Consider the following 16,062-nt stretch of genomic DNA (forward strand, 5'->3'; position numbering starts at 1 on the left):
TTTAAGGAATAAAGCAATTTTAGGGAATACGGAATAGTGCTTCCCCTGGAAGAGGGATGGCTTTCATTTTTTTCGAGGCACCTCTTAGACTGAGTGAAATGTTTCCCCTGTTCGCTCAGGGACGACTTTATTTCTTACCAGGGATTTAACACTCACTCAGTCCCCTCATAAATACAGCGTCCCTCAGCCATTCGCTAGCCATAACTCATGCACTAACTCTCTAGCTAACTAAACTCGTATAGCAGAGCCAACACTTGTTTGTCTTTTACCTCAGCCTCTCTCTCCCTCTTCCTCTCTGTCTCTTTTCCTCCTCTTAGCTGATTTATACATGACTGAATCTTCTCTGACTACCGTCTCACAAGGCTCCTGCACTGCTCTCCTTGGCCCACTCGTGGAGTGGGTTTTGGAAGAAATGTGCATTTGAATATGAGCCAGCCTAATCTCCTCGAGGCTATTTAGAGTGAGCCTAATGCTCCAAGAATGAGCGAGAACAACACCGGAGAAAATGCGGACATCCCTCTCGGCGTGTCACAACACAACTCAGGTCTCAAAAGAACGAAGCAAGTCTTTAATTTGCTTTTCTGTAAGGCAAAGGACATAAAATTCCTATTTTCGAGGCACCTGTTGAAGACATCAGTCTCCTTCGAGAATTCTTTGTGTGTGTGTTTTTTTTTGTCTTTCTGCCTTTGTGGCACCTAACTGTGGAAGTTCTTTACTTTTTAACATGTTATCTCAATGGTACAGTAAATAGCAGCTGATAAACTTTCAAGCCATTTCACTTTCAGCAGATGAAAGTGCTCAAGTGGGATATTACAGTATGGCGGAAGCCTTTACTGATCTGGTGCCGATTGGCATTTTTGGTAGGAGGCCGTCTTTCTGGCATGGTTCCCGCATTGGTTGTTAACAGCCTGCTGGTACCTTCTGTTCTCTCAGCTCCTCAAGCATCTGAAGTCCCTCTGAAGTCAAAATCACCCATTTTGATGTCTCATGGCAGCATCCGACGTTTTGTTGTATTTGCGTCTGAAAACACTGGCCCTGCTTGGAGGAATTACCCTCAGCACTCGTTGTGTCGAATGGGGGAGGAGGGTATCGTCGCCCCCCCCCCCCTCCTCCTCTCTCCTTTGTGTCCTTCCTTTCTTTTTGATCTCACCATCAAATCTTCCGTGGTTTTTATGAGTGACGTTTACCCGAGAGCGGCTTGGGAAATGGCTGGCTGAAGAAGACGTTTGAGAAAATGCGCCTGAGCAAGCTATCACCTTTGATAAAGCCATAGTTCCAGTGGGAGAGGAAGAAGAAAGCCAAAGAGTGAGAGCATTGTTGGTAATGAAAAACGCTATGCAAGAGGGAGCATCTCTCTGATCCCAGCCTGTTAAACCAACAATGTACAGTACAACAGATACTGCAGTGGTACATCAAGCACTTCTCTCTTGTTGTAACACAATGAGTGTTTGACCCAGAGGACTGATCTGAATCTGGGGTACCACACTGTGCCTTTATTGCACATCAGCTGGGCACCAAATAATCTCATAATACAGTGCTCTCACATACAGCGTGAGTTGCATTGGCGCTGCCATCAACACCGGCATACCGTCAGCTGTGTCACTAGTTGGCAAAAAGGCTGGCAAGTCACTTGAAAGCACTGCGAAACGAGAACGAAATAATGGGTAAGTGAAGGTAGTTGGAGGCACAGAGTGCAAGAAATGTAAGCTTTAGTAATTACTACCTCCATAGAGAAGCAGCGGAGAGGACAGTGAGGCAAGCGGGCGCACGAAGGAGGCCCCGTGTGCAGATAATGAAGGGGTATCATTGTAGCTCTGACAGCATTAATCTTAGAGCGCTCCACAGAGTGTGTGTGTGTGTGTGTGTGTGTGTGTGTGTGTGTGTGTGTGTGTGTGTGTGTGTGTGTGTGTGTGCGTGTGTGTGCGTGTGTCTCTCTCTCTCTATCTAGTTGTGTGTATGCTCTGTGCAGCATATGCTGGTGGGGTGTACGGAGGTCATGGTGCAGTGCCATTGACTCTCACCCTACCAGTAAGACCGGCCCACATGACAGCACAATGTCTCCGAGCATGCTGACAGTTGCCACCTCTCATAGCTTCTTGAAGACAATCCTCAAACTCTGCAGCCTCTCGCTCATCCACACAAAAGCACTGGGATCACCTATCAGCACCCAAACTGGTCTACTTTGCAGAAGAGGGGGGGTGGGGGGGGAGAAGAGCAGTCTAACTTTCTTTGAGACCGGCTTTTTCCCTTTTCTTTTTTCCCCCCCTCTTCCCATTTGAAGATGTGAGACACTCATTTAAGCCTCATTGCACACCAACACTCAACACACGAGAAAGTGTTATGAATATGTATCAACACAGCATATGGCAGCAGTAGCACTGGGACTAGGTGTGTCCAGAAGGGTAGAGTGCTGCCGATGCATTATTCTCCATTCAAATTACCACGGTAAGAATGCAGCGAGGAGCTGAGAGGTGTTCTCCACCTCTTCAGACCGGGCAGGAGGAGAACCTGGATCATGCGAAACAGCAGGATCGGAGGAGCTGTGATGAGCACAGTAGTAGGCCGACTGAGTTTCCTTGATTTGGTGGAAATTTTTTCGGCAGGTTCAAACCCAGCACTCGCTGACACGAGCGTGATTAAAAGTGATATTTCTGACACATTAGGATGCGCACGGGAAGTAACCTCCTCTAAAGCGTTCATTATTAGATGCATGACAGACCTGAATATTTATAAAATAGGTTTTAATAATTAATAGCAGCAATCTGCTCCCGTAATTCATCAGATTTGCACTTCAACAGAGTATCCGTTTTCACTTTAAAATAATAATAAGAGGAATATTAATGTTGGAGAAATGTAAAACGGGCAGCTGGATACAGTGCAAATAGGCGAGCGCTCCATGTTCACTTCTGAGGCTTTCCTTTAACCTGTCACTTTTAAAATAAAATTGCATTTTTAGCCGTCAACACTGCACCGTTTGAAAACCCTCAGTTGTTTGTGCTTGACAATTTAGTGAGTGGCTTCTCACAAATGTGGCAAGTCATAAAGATAAAGATGCAGACGACAAAGTGGGTTTGGTGTAGAATGCAAAAGTAGTTGCTGTGGTTTTATCAAAAGCAAATTTATTTGTTTGAGTCAACTTCAGCAGCACTTCCTTTTGCATGCTGAGACCCAAAATAGACAGCACTCTTTTTCCTGTAAAGCAGCTTTGTCCGTTTCATCTTTTAACAGTCATTTTACTTTTTTTCTCTCCCTTATTATTGTGAGTGTTGTTTTATCACACCTTCAAATTCAGTCATGGCACATTCCTCCCTCTACTGAACTCCCAGAAACAAGAATGTTCCTGTTTTAGGTGAAAACTGCCACATTTTGTAACGCCTTCCAGTTCACATTGAACTTTTTTTTTTCGGTAAAGCACACTGTTTTAGTGCTGTCACTGACGCGGTGGTGTGTTTATCCTCATGCGAATCGTTTATTTCCTGAGTAGATATGTGTAGAAATGTCAGTGTGCGTCTCAGAGCAAATGACGTGACCTGCAGCAACTAGACAGAGAGGAGCAGAAGGAGAGCGCAAAGCACAGTGCCCTGCTGTCTCCAACCTTGCAAGCAGGCACACACATAACACCCCCTAACATATGTGTTTACAGTGTATTATGCAGATGCCCACACTCCTCCAACCATCCGTGGACACACATACACTTTAAAATGTCATATAAAATGTCAACTTATTGTCAGTTTCGTTCTGCCAATCAGAAAAGTAAAAGAAAGCAAACTAAAGTTCTGGCAGCTGAGTCACAGCCACAGGGTCTAAAAACTGCAAATCCCACGAGCAGGAAGACTCATTCTCATCACTTCCTCTCTTAGCACTACAAAGAACGTATTTTGATCAAACTTTAATCGTGCTTCATCAGAATAAATTGAGCATTAAAAGAGTATAATGTGATTGAAAGCGTGCCATGGGTCATTTTTGGACAGGTAGAGAACCTGCTCGGGTGACATTTTAACAGGCACCTGTGATTCATTCTACCGCGTATAAAGTCCAAAAGAGGAAAGGTCTGTCAGGCAGAGCAAATGTTTTAATGGGAGCCAGGGATCGATGTTGTCAGTGCAGGCATCCTGTCTGGAAATACATGCCGTTTTGGGTTAATGTCACCTCCTTCTTTCTTTTCAAGGAGAGAGAGAGAGAAGAGAAAAAGAGTAAAGGGAGGAGAGAGCGAGGAGGTGGGAGGGGGAAGCGGGTCAACGAGATCGGAAGCAGACCTTTCCGAACCAGGCCAAATTTAGGGAAATCGCTTGAAAAAAATTGACTCGCACTCTCGTTCACAAGGCTCCCGTATCTGAAAAACAAATTTGAAACGTAACCTTGAAAATCAATTAAGAAGTCCCCGGGAGCTTGAGGGGAAAAAAGAGAAAGGTCCTCCTCCCCCCCCCCCCCCCACATGTCTCTTCCTCTCCTCCGGTTAACAGGGACTTGGATCTGCCCATCAGAGCCCGGCATTGTGTGAGGAGGCTTTGTCAGTAGAGGCTTTATTTAATTTTTTTTTAACGGCAGAGTGCCTTACATATGCTGTCAAAATGTCTTGAGAGTCTTATTAAAGAAATGCCACAGCTCATTTCCTTGTAATGCAATTCATATGCTGGTGAAAGGGGGCATGTCTAAAGATCTAAACAGCTTTGCTTTTTAGGCTTCACATTAGGGGTTATCTGTGAGGGCTTGTCATTGATTGACATTATCTGGCCTGACAGGGCCTCATATCAAGGTTAACCTCATGGACGTAAGTGCCACCCGCACGGACACACAAACGCACTCGCTCCCCCACACTCGTAGTCAAATAAGGCACGCTCTCCTCAACTTCCTGTTGAGAGGGGTGCTACGTACTGTATGTGTGCCGGCTTCATCTGTGTGTGTAAGACAGGTGGAGATTTCCAGATTTAATTGATAACTAATGGAGCGGCGTGTGCTGAGTTTACCCTGGAGGATTGACACTGTTTGTGTGTGTGTGTCCTGTGGAGAGATAGAGGGTCTAGGTGATCGTAAGGGGATGGGGATGACTTACTCAGCGGTGTAGCTGCGGATTCTGATAAATTAAATATGGCCCCAAAGATAATGACATGGAATGACATACACCAGTCTGGCGGCTCCTGACCTCTTAGGCGAGCAGGCCGCTACAGAAGAAAGTGTGCAAGTAACACTCACAATACACACACACACACACATCTCCCCTTCTCCCTCCCAACAAGCCACAAAGGCAAAGAGAGATCCCCGTGACCAAAATACAACTGAAGCAGTTAATCTGTACAGATATTAGCTCAAGGGCCCTCGAGAGGTGCACCGCTGAGCCCCTTCTCCACTGTACTACCCACACTGCATTGCTGCCCGCACCAAGCCGAGCAACCATGAGGGAGGGACACAGGGGTCGTCTGCTCATTTACCATGGCGGTTGGCTTATCAAATTGCACTCCTGGTGTCTTGAAACTGAACATGGGAGCTAAGCTTCAAAACAAAGCTGCAGGAATAAATTTCCCTTGTTTCTATCTGTGGAAGCATGGGACTGTGTGCCATTGTATATTTTTTTAAAGCAAAAGTTTTTGTCCCCCCACAACACAAACACTTAGAAATTAAGTTGTCATCTGGTGCCAGCTGGGTGTCCAGATTTTATGTACAATTTTAACAAGTTAGTCGTGTGTCCCATGAATTACCCTAAGCAGCAAACTCAATGAAAGTTGGCTGTTTTGGTTCGTGGCTGTCAGAATGGTTCTTGTCACTCATGTCAGATTGTTTTTGTTTTTTCTTTTTTTTTTCTCCCTTAGACCATTTTAGGCAGCTTGTCCTCTATTCTGGAAAACACCATAATTACCCTGTTTGTGATGAAGCTTGAGGGCGTATTTGTCCTTAGATTTCAACTTTCCTGCCTGATTGCCCTCAAGTTCAATGTCTTTCCTCTTCCGCCTGGACTTGAAATATACTTTGTATTCTTCAGCCATTGTCCCATGCAGTCAGTGTGTGTGTTACTTGGTCTGTATGTGTCTGCCTTTGTCCTGCAGTTTTTTTCTTTGTGTTTTGCGGCGGTGTGGCAGTAGCGTGGCATTTGGCTGAGGGCTGGAGTTTGATAACAGCCGTGGACCGAGCTGAAGTGAAATAGTCCGAACAGGTCCTTCAAGGTCAGCATTCTCAGAAAGGCGGCACACAACGTGCAAGGTCATGTTCTAGACTAAAAGCAATAAGTGCTTTATTGATAGAAAAAAAACAACAACAAGCAGGCAGATGTGCAACCAACTGATTAATAATAAAATACATTTGTGAGAGAGAGGAACAGGGGGAGGGGAGAAGAGACAGCTACCTCCTGACTGTATGTCCATATGTCTGTGTACTGTCTGTGTGCGCTTGTCCTGCATGCATGTACAATATGTTTGCAGGAAAACATTGATCCTGGAGTGGGACCTAAAAAAAAATCCATTAGAAATCCAGTAGTTAAAAAAAGAACCAAATGTGACAGATTGGTGCTGGTGGCAGTTTCCCTGGTGCACAGTCTCTCTCTCTCTCTTCTGCAGTTTGTGTGATCTGTGAAGTACAGTGTGAAAGTGCCGTTTAAAAGAAGATCACATGCAACTCACTTCTCCTGTTTTGACAGTAATCCACGTATCATATACATCTGATAAGTATCATGTTTTATGACAGAGACAACAGTCACCGTGGGTTCCTTTTTTTCCATTCAGTCACTTAATGAACAATGTGGCTTTTGTACTGCACCTATTGTGCCATTATCTTTTTATGAAAATAAGCACAGGGTATTGGACTGTCGTCATCTTTTATGTGCCTCTATCGCTCGCTCGCATGCTCTCTTTTTTCTCTCTTCCCCAACCTGGCAAACCTGCCAAGTGAGTATAGAGCTCCAAAGTGGATCAGTCAGTGGCAGATTTAAGATTTTGAGGTGGAGAAAGCTAAGTCCCTTTCCGAGCCAAACTTGTTTCTTCAGGAAGACTCTGAGAGACAATAGTGCTTGAAGATTTCCATATGCTCTGCAACCCACTTCCCCTCAGTGATCACCTACAGTAGTCCCCCCCTCCCCACCCCTCTTGCTCAGTAGTTAGTAAATACCTGCCTTCACACCCCCCCCTTTCTAAACCTCTTTTCTACATAAACTTCTCCTCAGATGCGCCCACCCCTAAACCCCCTTCTATCAACTAGTTGGCAATGGCATTGTTTTTAATCATCAGAACCTCAAAATTATTATTATCGCTTGTGATGCGGCAATTAAAACTTCAGGTCAGAGGCACAACGAGCGGTGATCAGCAGCCGAGCTGAGAAGTTTTAATTAGACGATCAGAACCATTAATGCACAAAAAAAAGGTGTGCGCTGGGAAATTAACGGGAACGTCTTAATCAGGGTTAGCGACTCCGAAGAGGAGTCAAGTGAACAGAGAGCAAAAAACAAATCATTTCCGCACCACTGGGACAAAACTCAATTAAATATGCATGCGGAAAAATGGAAATTTCTCAGCATCGGCTACACCGACTGTTGGAAAACTGTGGCAAAATCTCACGGCGGGGTCGACAACCTGCTTATTGTTATTCTTGTGTTTTAAAAATGAGAGAGGGGCCAGATGCTGGGGTCTGGGTGTCGTGGCGTAGTTGTCCATCAGTGGCTTTCTGCTCGACTTCCTTGCGGCTGCCGCAGCCTCTCTACCGTGCAGGGGGAAGAGAGAGAAGAGGAAAACATTCTCCTCCTGCAAGCTGTAAATTTACAAATATTAAAACATGATAATTTTTAAGTGTGTCTGTGTATGTTTGCCAGTGTGTGGCTCAGTGATTTCCCTGAAACACTCATGCACACACGCTCTCTCACACATACATCTCCCTTGAGAGCCAGAGACACAAAAGGTTCACTGAGCTACACACAGGGAGCTGCAGCCTTGCCGATTAATCTGCCAAAGGTTCATAAAGTTATAACTGGGATTTTTTTTTTTTTTAAAGAGCTACAGCAACTCTCGGTTGCATATTGTAAAATAATCCTGAGCTGAACAGACATCTCCCAGACCCTGTTTGTATTAATTAAGTCCTGATATTGGGGGGGGGGGGGGGGGGGGGGGGTCGTCCCTGTGTCAGTCATGTTGGAACTCAGCAGGAATCTAAAACAAGCCCCATACCTGTGTTTGATTAGGCGAAGAGATAAGCTTCACTTTAAACAGGTAATATCTACGTCTCTTATATACAGACCCTCCTGCGTGCTCGCTCCATACAAACTGACAACACTGCAGGGAGTCGGCATGTTTATGGTGCAGCGCTGCACTTTGAATGAACAATAAAGTCAAGTTATTCAATTTTCCACATGTTGTTTATGTGACTTTAAATCTTCCATAAGATGATTGAACAAGCGTTTTGGACATAAGCTGCCTCGTCTTGTACGACCAAAAGAGGTAAAGCCATGACCCTGCCAGTCACAAGCGGTCTCAACTCCCACATCCTTTACCCGGAGCGGCCTTGATTACATTCTGTGCACGCTCACACAAATAATGCACTTCCAACAGCGTTATTAGGATTTGAAACACCACTTGATTGGGCATGATATTATTCTGGCACACAAACAGAGACTCTGCATCAAAAAACCAACAAGACCTGTGGGGCTTAGAGCTTGTGGAAGAGTTAGTTTGTCAGTGGGGAGGGCTAGACTTGAACACAAGCTGTGTCATCCAGCGCTGAGAAGAAACAGGGCTCGAAAGAACTTTGATGCACTCCTTTTTGTCTGAAGATGAAAAAGAACCTGACCTAGTCCAAATGTATTCAAAATAGTTTCAGGACTTTTTCCTCAGGTTTTGGCCTTATACAGACAGTATGTGGCGCTCCTTTGCGGCCCTGCACTGTTTCCAGTAAAAAAAAAATAGTGTCACCGGTAACATAAGCAGTTGGAAAAATTTGTTTCAGCTGTTGTGTTCAAATTCAAACCTGCCTGTTTTGTTTTTTTTCCATCTCCCAGTGCTTACTGAGGTGTCTCCTCCTTGACAATTAGCACACCAGGCTAAAACAGACTGTAAATAATGTCCAATGCATGTGACAGTGTTGTTTTTCTGTCTGATATTCATTAATAAGGCAGAATGCTTACTGGACTCTCAGAGAGGTGGGGGGTTGGTCCCAGAGGGAAAAGTTGTTCTTTCATGTAGGTCCCCACAGATTTTATCTCATTGTACGCAATCATGCACACAAACGACTTGAGGTAAACAGCTTGGTGTTACCATAGCAATCCCTATTGTAAGCAATGGCAAAAAGCAGCCGTGGACAGAAACCCTCAGCATAAATAATAGTTTAGACAGCTTCCATAAACCATCGAACCATAGCATGTTCCTGCTCACAGGAAGCCCACAGTATTAAATGTGTCTTAAAGCACGCCCTACCTTTAAAAAGAAAACACTGAATATGTGCTTAAGCTGTCTGATAATTCAGTTATAGACCTGCTGGATACTCAACCAGTAGCACTTAGTTGTCTACGCACACTCTGTATTGTTAACAGAAAATCATACATAAATACTCACTAATGGAAAGAAACAACTGTGTCGGGGTCATTTCCTACAAGGAGCTTGAGATTGCAATGCAAAGGAAATCGGCAGTTAAAGCATGAAATACTGAACACAGTAAACAGAAAAAAATGACTTCCACTGCAACACCCAGATGACCTCAATCTTCCTTTGGAGAGTATTTCTGAAGAAAAATAACTTGAAAATTTATGTCTTCCACTTCCTAATAGTTTTTCAAGCTGATTTCTTTTCTTTTTTTCAAAATTGCTACTTCTAAAAGGTGACCCTTTCACCCCCGCCTCCAATTGTCTAACACTAAATTGCACAGTAATGTGCCGCTGATATACGGCCCCCTCAAACCTACATAATTCCTGAAGCTATTGTTTCAGAGAGGAAGCCCGCAACGTAAATACAGTAACTGAGAAAGCATGTGTGGGGAGCACGGGGTGCATTGTCTGGCGACGGGGTGATCTGTAAGCACCTTCAAATTGTATATCCTCTAATGAATCCACAGCTTTGCAAAAGAAAATGAAAACAGGATTTTATGTTGCGCCGATGTGATTTACATAACACTTGCAATGGCTCACACATGATTGTGCTTGGCTTTACGGCTGAGGGAAAATGAAAAGGCTCGTGCTCATTGTTATATAAAGTGAATTGAGTCTTTAAGATAGAACTTTGTTACCTCTCATATCACACATTTTTGTCTTTTAAGATGGTGTGTTCACTGTTCAGTAGAGTGTATTATCTTAACCACAGTGTGGCTGAGTTAAGATTCAATACAACTTCACGCAGGGAGAACTATATCTACTGTGGCATGCTGTTTTAACTGTTTTCACAGAGCTTCAACTGACAAAGCTTTACATACTACCGAATAAAAACACAATACAAGTTAAAATGATCGTCTGCTCTCTGGTAGTTATACATACATACATACATACATATACATACATATATATATATATATATATATACATATATATATATATATATATATATATATATATATATATATATACATATATATATATATATATATATATATATATATATATATGTATATATATATATATATATATATATATTTTAATATCATAAATACTGTTACTCACAGTCACCTCCTCCTTGCTTTTTAAAAGTTATTTACAACTTGATAACGATCTGGCCTTGATTTTGAGTCTGGAAAATGCTGTTGGAAGGTGAACTTTGGTGGCTCTGGAAATAAAGTGAAAGGAACTAGAGTGCAGTTTCTGCCCTAAAAAGGCAGCTCTGGATATGGAATGCCACAGGCAGCTGTTCCTGCCTCATCAGAGGACATGTTATAAAGATAGCCCCACTTGGGTTGAAATAATGCCACCCATTGCTGCCCCAAAGCACACTCTATCATGCTCTATTGTTCAGAGAGGCCGCACTGGGGGAAAAGATGTTGAGACTGTGCAGTCTGTCTTGTTTCGTAAAGACATGTAAAACATGGTGACTACAGAATTTTTTTGGTTCTGTGTTACTGTCTCGGCCAGATCAACAGTAAAAGACAGCAGAGGGTAGAAAGAGCTTGGTACATTTATTTCCCTTTTAGTAAAGATGTAAAAAAATACAATTACAATACAGTTATTGGGTGTAATTCCACTGAATAGCCAACGTGAGAACACAGATCCAAAAAGACCAAAAGCGCTCAGTATTTTCACTCCACATCCTGACAGCTTTAACGCTGTGCAGCCCCCCACTCAGTGGCAGGACCACAGCCTCTCGAGGTGAGAGAGAAGATAACATTTCACGGTGTCTCTATAGCGCTGTCATGTGAAGGATTATGTAGCCGTGTATTTGCTGCTTGTAGTACCGTAGGGGGTCTGATACCTATCTGCCTGTGGTTTCAGCTGCCTGGGCTTTTTTTCTTTTCTCCTTTTTTTTTCATCACTGCTTTCAACTCTGAGCTGACCGAAGAGGTGTGACTCAGAAAGATATGTACAGTATCTCTGTGTGTCCTTCCAGTCTGTTATTGTTAAGTGCTTTTGGATGATATTAATAGCAGCAGTCACTGTTGTTCACTGTAGCTTTTCCATTGTGATGTTCAAAATCAGTACAAGTTACTGACATGGAAAAGCTGGTTCAAACTTTGTTTCTGGTGAAAATGGAAGCATTTAAAAGAAATTGCTAATTGAATGAAAAGTTAAATTCCCTAAACTGTAACTCAGATAATTGTAATGCTGAACAACTTTGTTTTTGTTCATGTTTCCATTAGCTGAAAGGAGTTTATGCACTGAAACGACCTCAGGAAAATCCAAGATGGCCGCCAAAAGGAAAGGTGGCCTAAAACTCAATGCTATCTGTGCCAAGCTGAGCCGCCAGGTGGTGTTCGACACCAGCTCCCAGAATGCAGAGGGAGACCAGAGTGTAGCAGAAAACAGTGAGCGTGGCAGTTCCCACTACGATGACAATGAGACCAACTTCCCCGAGAGCCTGAACCTCAGTCAGAGTCTAGATGAGGACCAGAAGAGACGCGAGGCCATTGAGAAGTGGGTGAACGGCGAGTACGGTGACGAGCCGCCAGCTCCCGGCGACGAACACAAGCATGAACTCAAAGTCGGCAATGACGAAGACGGCCCCCCTGAGGGCGTGTACATGGTACGCCCCACAGGCTGCAGCGATGACGAGGACAATGCGGAGGAGGCCGAGCCGGTGGCAGGCTCTCAGGATGGCAGTTACCATGATGAAAAAGAAGCTGAAGACAGGCCTTCAAAAGACAACACCTACATGCCACAGCGTGAGGCCCAGAGTCGTCAAGCACCTTTCTCCTCTACAGGTACATTTTGACTCTCTGTTCTCCAATCAGTTTACCTTCTAATGTCTCCGCCATACTCCTAATTTATACTTGACCCTTTTTAGACTTCTTAAACCGACACAACCTTTGCCCTTCAAAGCATTCCACTCCATAGTATTAATGCTTAGATAGAGGGCGGGTAACATTGCCGCATCCACATAAGCTTAAGTGTGCCCATTATTGGGAAGAGACACTCTAGAGTTACATTATGAATAGCCAGTGACATTATTACCCCAAAGACAGATTCAACTGGCAGGCCAGCGGGGGGGGGAAACAGGAACTTGTCAGTGTGTGGTTTACTGCAAAAAGAAATTCATAAATGGAGTAGGCTTACAACGTAAGGCTGTTTATGCACTCTCCCAGCAGCTGTGGGCCAAGAGCGCATGGCAAGACCAGGCTAAGCTTCATATTACACCCAGGATTACATATTGAGTCTTTGATTTTCCCTAAGCTCACTAAACTTAGCCATCGCTTCAAACTCCTCTATTACATGGAGTTGTAGTCTGCCATAGAGGAGCTTGTTTTTTTGTCAAATCCTAGAGATCAATTGTCAAATAAAGTCAGAAATAGGGAAATTATATCGCAGTTCCATATGACTCTTAAGTGAGAAATAGAGTGGCTCCATGTATTTATTGTGAGCAGACATGGACATATTTTAATAAATTCCCTTCTAAAATGCTCTTGTAAATGACTCCTAATAACCCCTTTTTAATTGTGACATGATGTTCCTGCAATATAATTCACTGATTATCAAATAGGAAAAGCTGGCACAGCCAGTCATTCGGAAGTAACACAAGTCTGTGTTAACAGCACAAACTATCATTTCAGAAAGTGCCTCTTACACTTTGTGACACTTGAAGCTAGATGCACACGCGCTATAGGAGAGTTTGGCCTTTGTATAGCAGTACAAACGCAGAGCTTTAAAAAAGGAGAAAAAACATGGCTCGCTTATATGAATAGATAAAGCGTGTTACACAGAAACACAGAGGGAAAAAAAACCTGCAATTTGCGAGTGAGACCGGTTGTTGCGGTACAAAAACAAGTTTTGTTTTGTGCTTGCTCACCAAACAACAGTTTTTTGGCCTTTCATCTAGGTTTAGCTATCTACCTCAGTGTCATGTACACATGCTCTTTTAGTCTGCATGTCTTTTTGTTTGACAGCAGCAGCTCTGGCCACACAAAGAATTGGGGGCAGGGGCTTCTCAGAAAATGAAGCAGCTTTCATTTCAGGGGCAAATGAAAAAGCCTTTGTGGTTTTAATTAGTCATTTTGTGTTTATTTCGTGGCCATAAAAACACCTGTCTGTAAATATGTATTACTGTTGTGTAGCAGGCCTGCACCTTTCCCTCCACTGGCTCCCTAACTACTTTACATCTCACAGCAAAGCCAAAGTGTTTGAAGACTGTGGGGAGAGCGATCAGTTGCAAATCTTGTCTTTAGAGTGTTTTTTTTTTTCTTCTCAGAGTTGCTCTTTGTTGATTGTAACTAGGGCATCTATATTGCCGTGTTTCTGCTCAGCTCACAATTAAAACATTTTTTTTTTTTTTCCTCTCTCTCTCGCCGCTGTCTTTCAAAGGCTGATGCGGAGTGCACATAATTATGCATATAAACATAGTGGCTTAATTATCTCTCACAACATCAGTGACAATGTAATTAACAAACATTGCAAGATCAATGAGAGAAACTGCGACCTTCAAAACATTTAACTCCTCACATTGAGGCATCGTGCAGATTTCCTATCAGTGCAAAACCCCAGAATACTTTTCCTAGATAATTTAGATGACGCATTAGAGCCCTCGTAAGCCAGTCAATGGAAAAAAACAATGAATAAAAACTATGAAAGCAAAGACAGAGATGCTCATAGCGATGGATCAAACAGGCTTGACCGTGACTTCCATTTGCAATTCTGGGTTCACTGTAAAAGGTTATTGTTCATTTCAAGCCGTTTCAAAGCCCTCGCTATTTACTGCCTGTTAATTAACTAACCAAACAGAGAGGAAGTTTGAAGCTCTATGCACTTTTGTGTGTGTCAAATTAGTCCAAACAAATGCGCATAATGTCATTTATTCAAAGCAACTCTTTATTAGGCTACCACTGCTCATTTAAACAAAACACACTTAAACTAATTCACCAACATCAACACAATTTGCTTTTTAAAACTCTATTTAAATTATTGCACCATCTAAAAGAATCCCACTATGCAAAACTTTCTCTGACTCAAAACACAGCATGTTATTCAAACTTTTTTCTTTTAACTAAATAGTTTACATTGTGCATGTGTGATTCAAAACTGACAACTGTATTCAAACCCCAGATTAGTCCATATATAGCCACTAGCATGCACCTTTATCATCAGCGACACCTCTGCCTCTCAGTCCTGTGAGCAGAGAAGCTATGCCACACTGATGGCCATGTTTGGTCAGCCAATAGGAGATATAATGCCCATCTGTTATCATATCTGGGAGGGAAAATGTGTCCCAATAGCCTCAAATATAGACAGGCAGGTATGTGCTGCGTGTTGGGTTTTGCTTGCCCGAAGTGTCAAGATTAGAAACCACTTGTTTGTAGAGTTTCCAGTGACACCAGAGAAAGTGCAGAGGGAAATGTCTTTTCTTTTTCTTAATGGGTTGGGTGGTTAGCATTAGTGGAGAGGCCAATCTCACCTTAACCCATACACCCATACATAGTTTCCCACCTGGTGTCACATGGCATTATGAAAAGGCAGCCGGATAGGGCTCGAGTAGAAAACTCATTTACATGGTGTTTTAGAAAGGTTATCTCCTGTCAGTTCTAGTCATAATCCTTTCAAGTCCAATCATTTGCCTTTCGTTGATAGCAGGCCACATGGCTCCGCTGATGAATAAAGAGACTTGGCTAATTTTTTTTAGAGAAGGTGATGATAAAACCATAAGCAAATAGAATATGAAAAAAAGAGGTGCCGGTGCTCCCATGACAGAAACCACTAGTCTCTCTGCAGTAATAAGCACTTGACAAAAACGATAGATGTTTTTTTTTATTTGAAACTTACTCCAAAGTAAAAGTCGACAGATATGAATCGATTCCCAGTCAATACAGACCCAGCCTTGACACTCTTTATATTAGTGATCAAAATGATGTAAAAAAAAATATATCCTTTTGTCACTTTTTAAATATGATTTCCATTTCTTCTGCTTTGCTCTTTTTCCTCACTCAGTAAGTGTAGTTCCATTTTGTGACTTTTCTGATATGGGTGCTGTCCTAACTTTAGAGCTATATGATATACTGTGACCTGAGGTACCCTTACAAATACAGTCGCAGTAAAATCCAACCAAGCACTGAGGTTATCAACACCTAAATCAAATGAGAAGAATGTTTAGACAAATTACATTTTGAGTGGACATGTTCAAAATGTTATTTTATGCCATGCATGATAAATAAAAACAAATTAAGTTAAAGTTAATTTGTACTCTACCCTGCAGTATATACTTGTATATATACACAATATTTTACTCTGTAGTTTCAGTTTAGATTTGCTAAAAATATCTGTGAGGCATTTCCTCTCAAATACATGATCCATTTCTGTTAAATTTCCATGCCCTTTCGATCCACTGGATACTCTTTCATACTGATCCACTGCGCAGAGGAGCAACCCCAACGCAGTCAATGGAAATTTGGGGATTATTTTACATGCTCCGTGGGTGATGTGAAAAGCAGGGCACAGAGACTGATTTAGCAATAACTGAGAAATCTGAGACAAGA

General features: G+C 42.7%; 1 protein-coding gene across 5 annotated transcripts in view; it reads left to right on the plus strand.

Annotated features, from left to right (window-relative positions):
- casz1 (castor zinc finger 1) overlaps positions 1 to 16,062 on the plus strand; it is a 76,293-nt gene that overhangs the window by 31,212 nt on the left and 29,019 nt on the right. For all 5 annotated transcript variants that reach the window (XM_068732534.1, XM_068732532.1, XM_068732535.1 and 2 more), the window contains exon 2: positions 11,746 to 12,306. In XM_068732534.1, coding sequence (XP_068588635.1) covers positions 11,746 to 12,306 — 561 coding nt within the window. The remainder of the gene's footprint in view (positions 1 to 11,745; positions 12,307 to 16,062) is intronic.

This window comes from Cebidichthys violaceus, unplaced genomic scaffold (genome assembly GCF_023349555.1).
Source record: "Cebidichthys violaceus isolate CVI_PGR_0920_01 unplaced genomic scaffold, fCebVio1.0.p SCAF_6, whole genome shotgun sequence".
NCBI lineage: Eukaryota > Metazoa > Chordata > Actinopteri > Perciformes > Stichaeidae > Cebidichthys > Cebidichthys violaceus.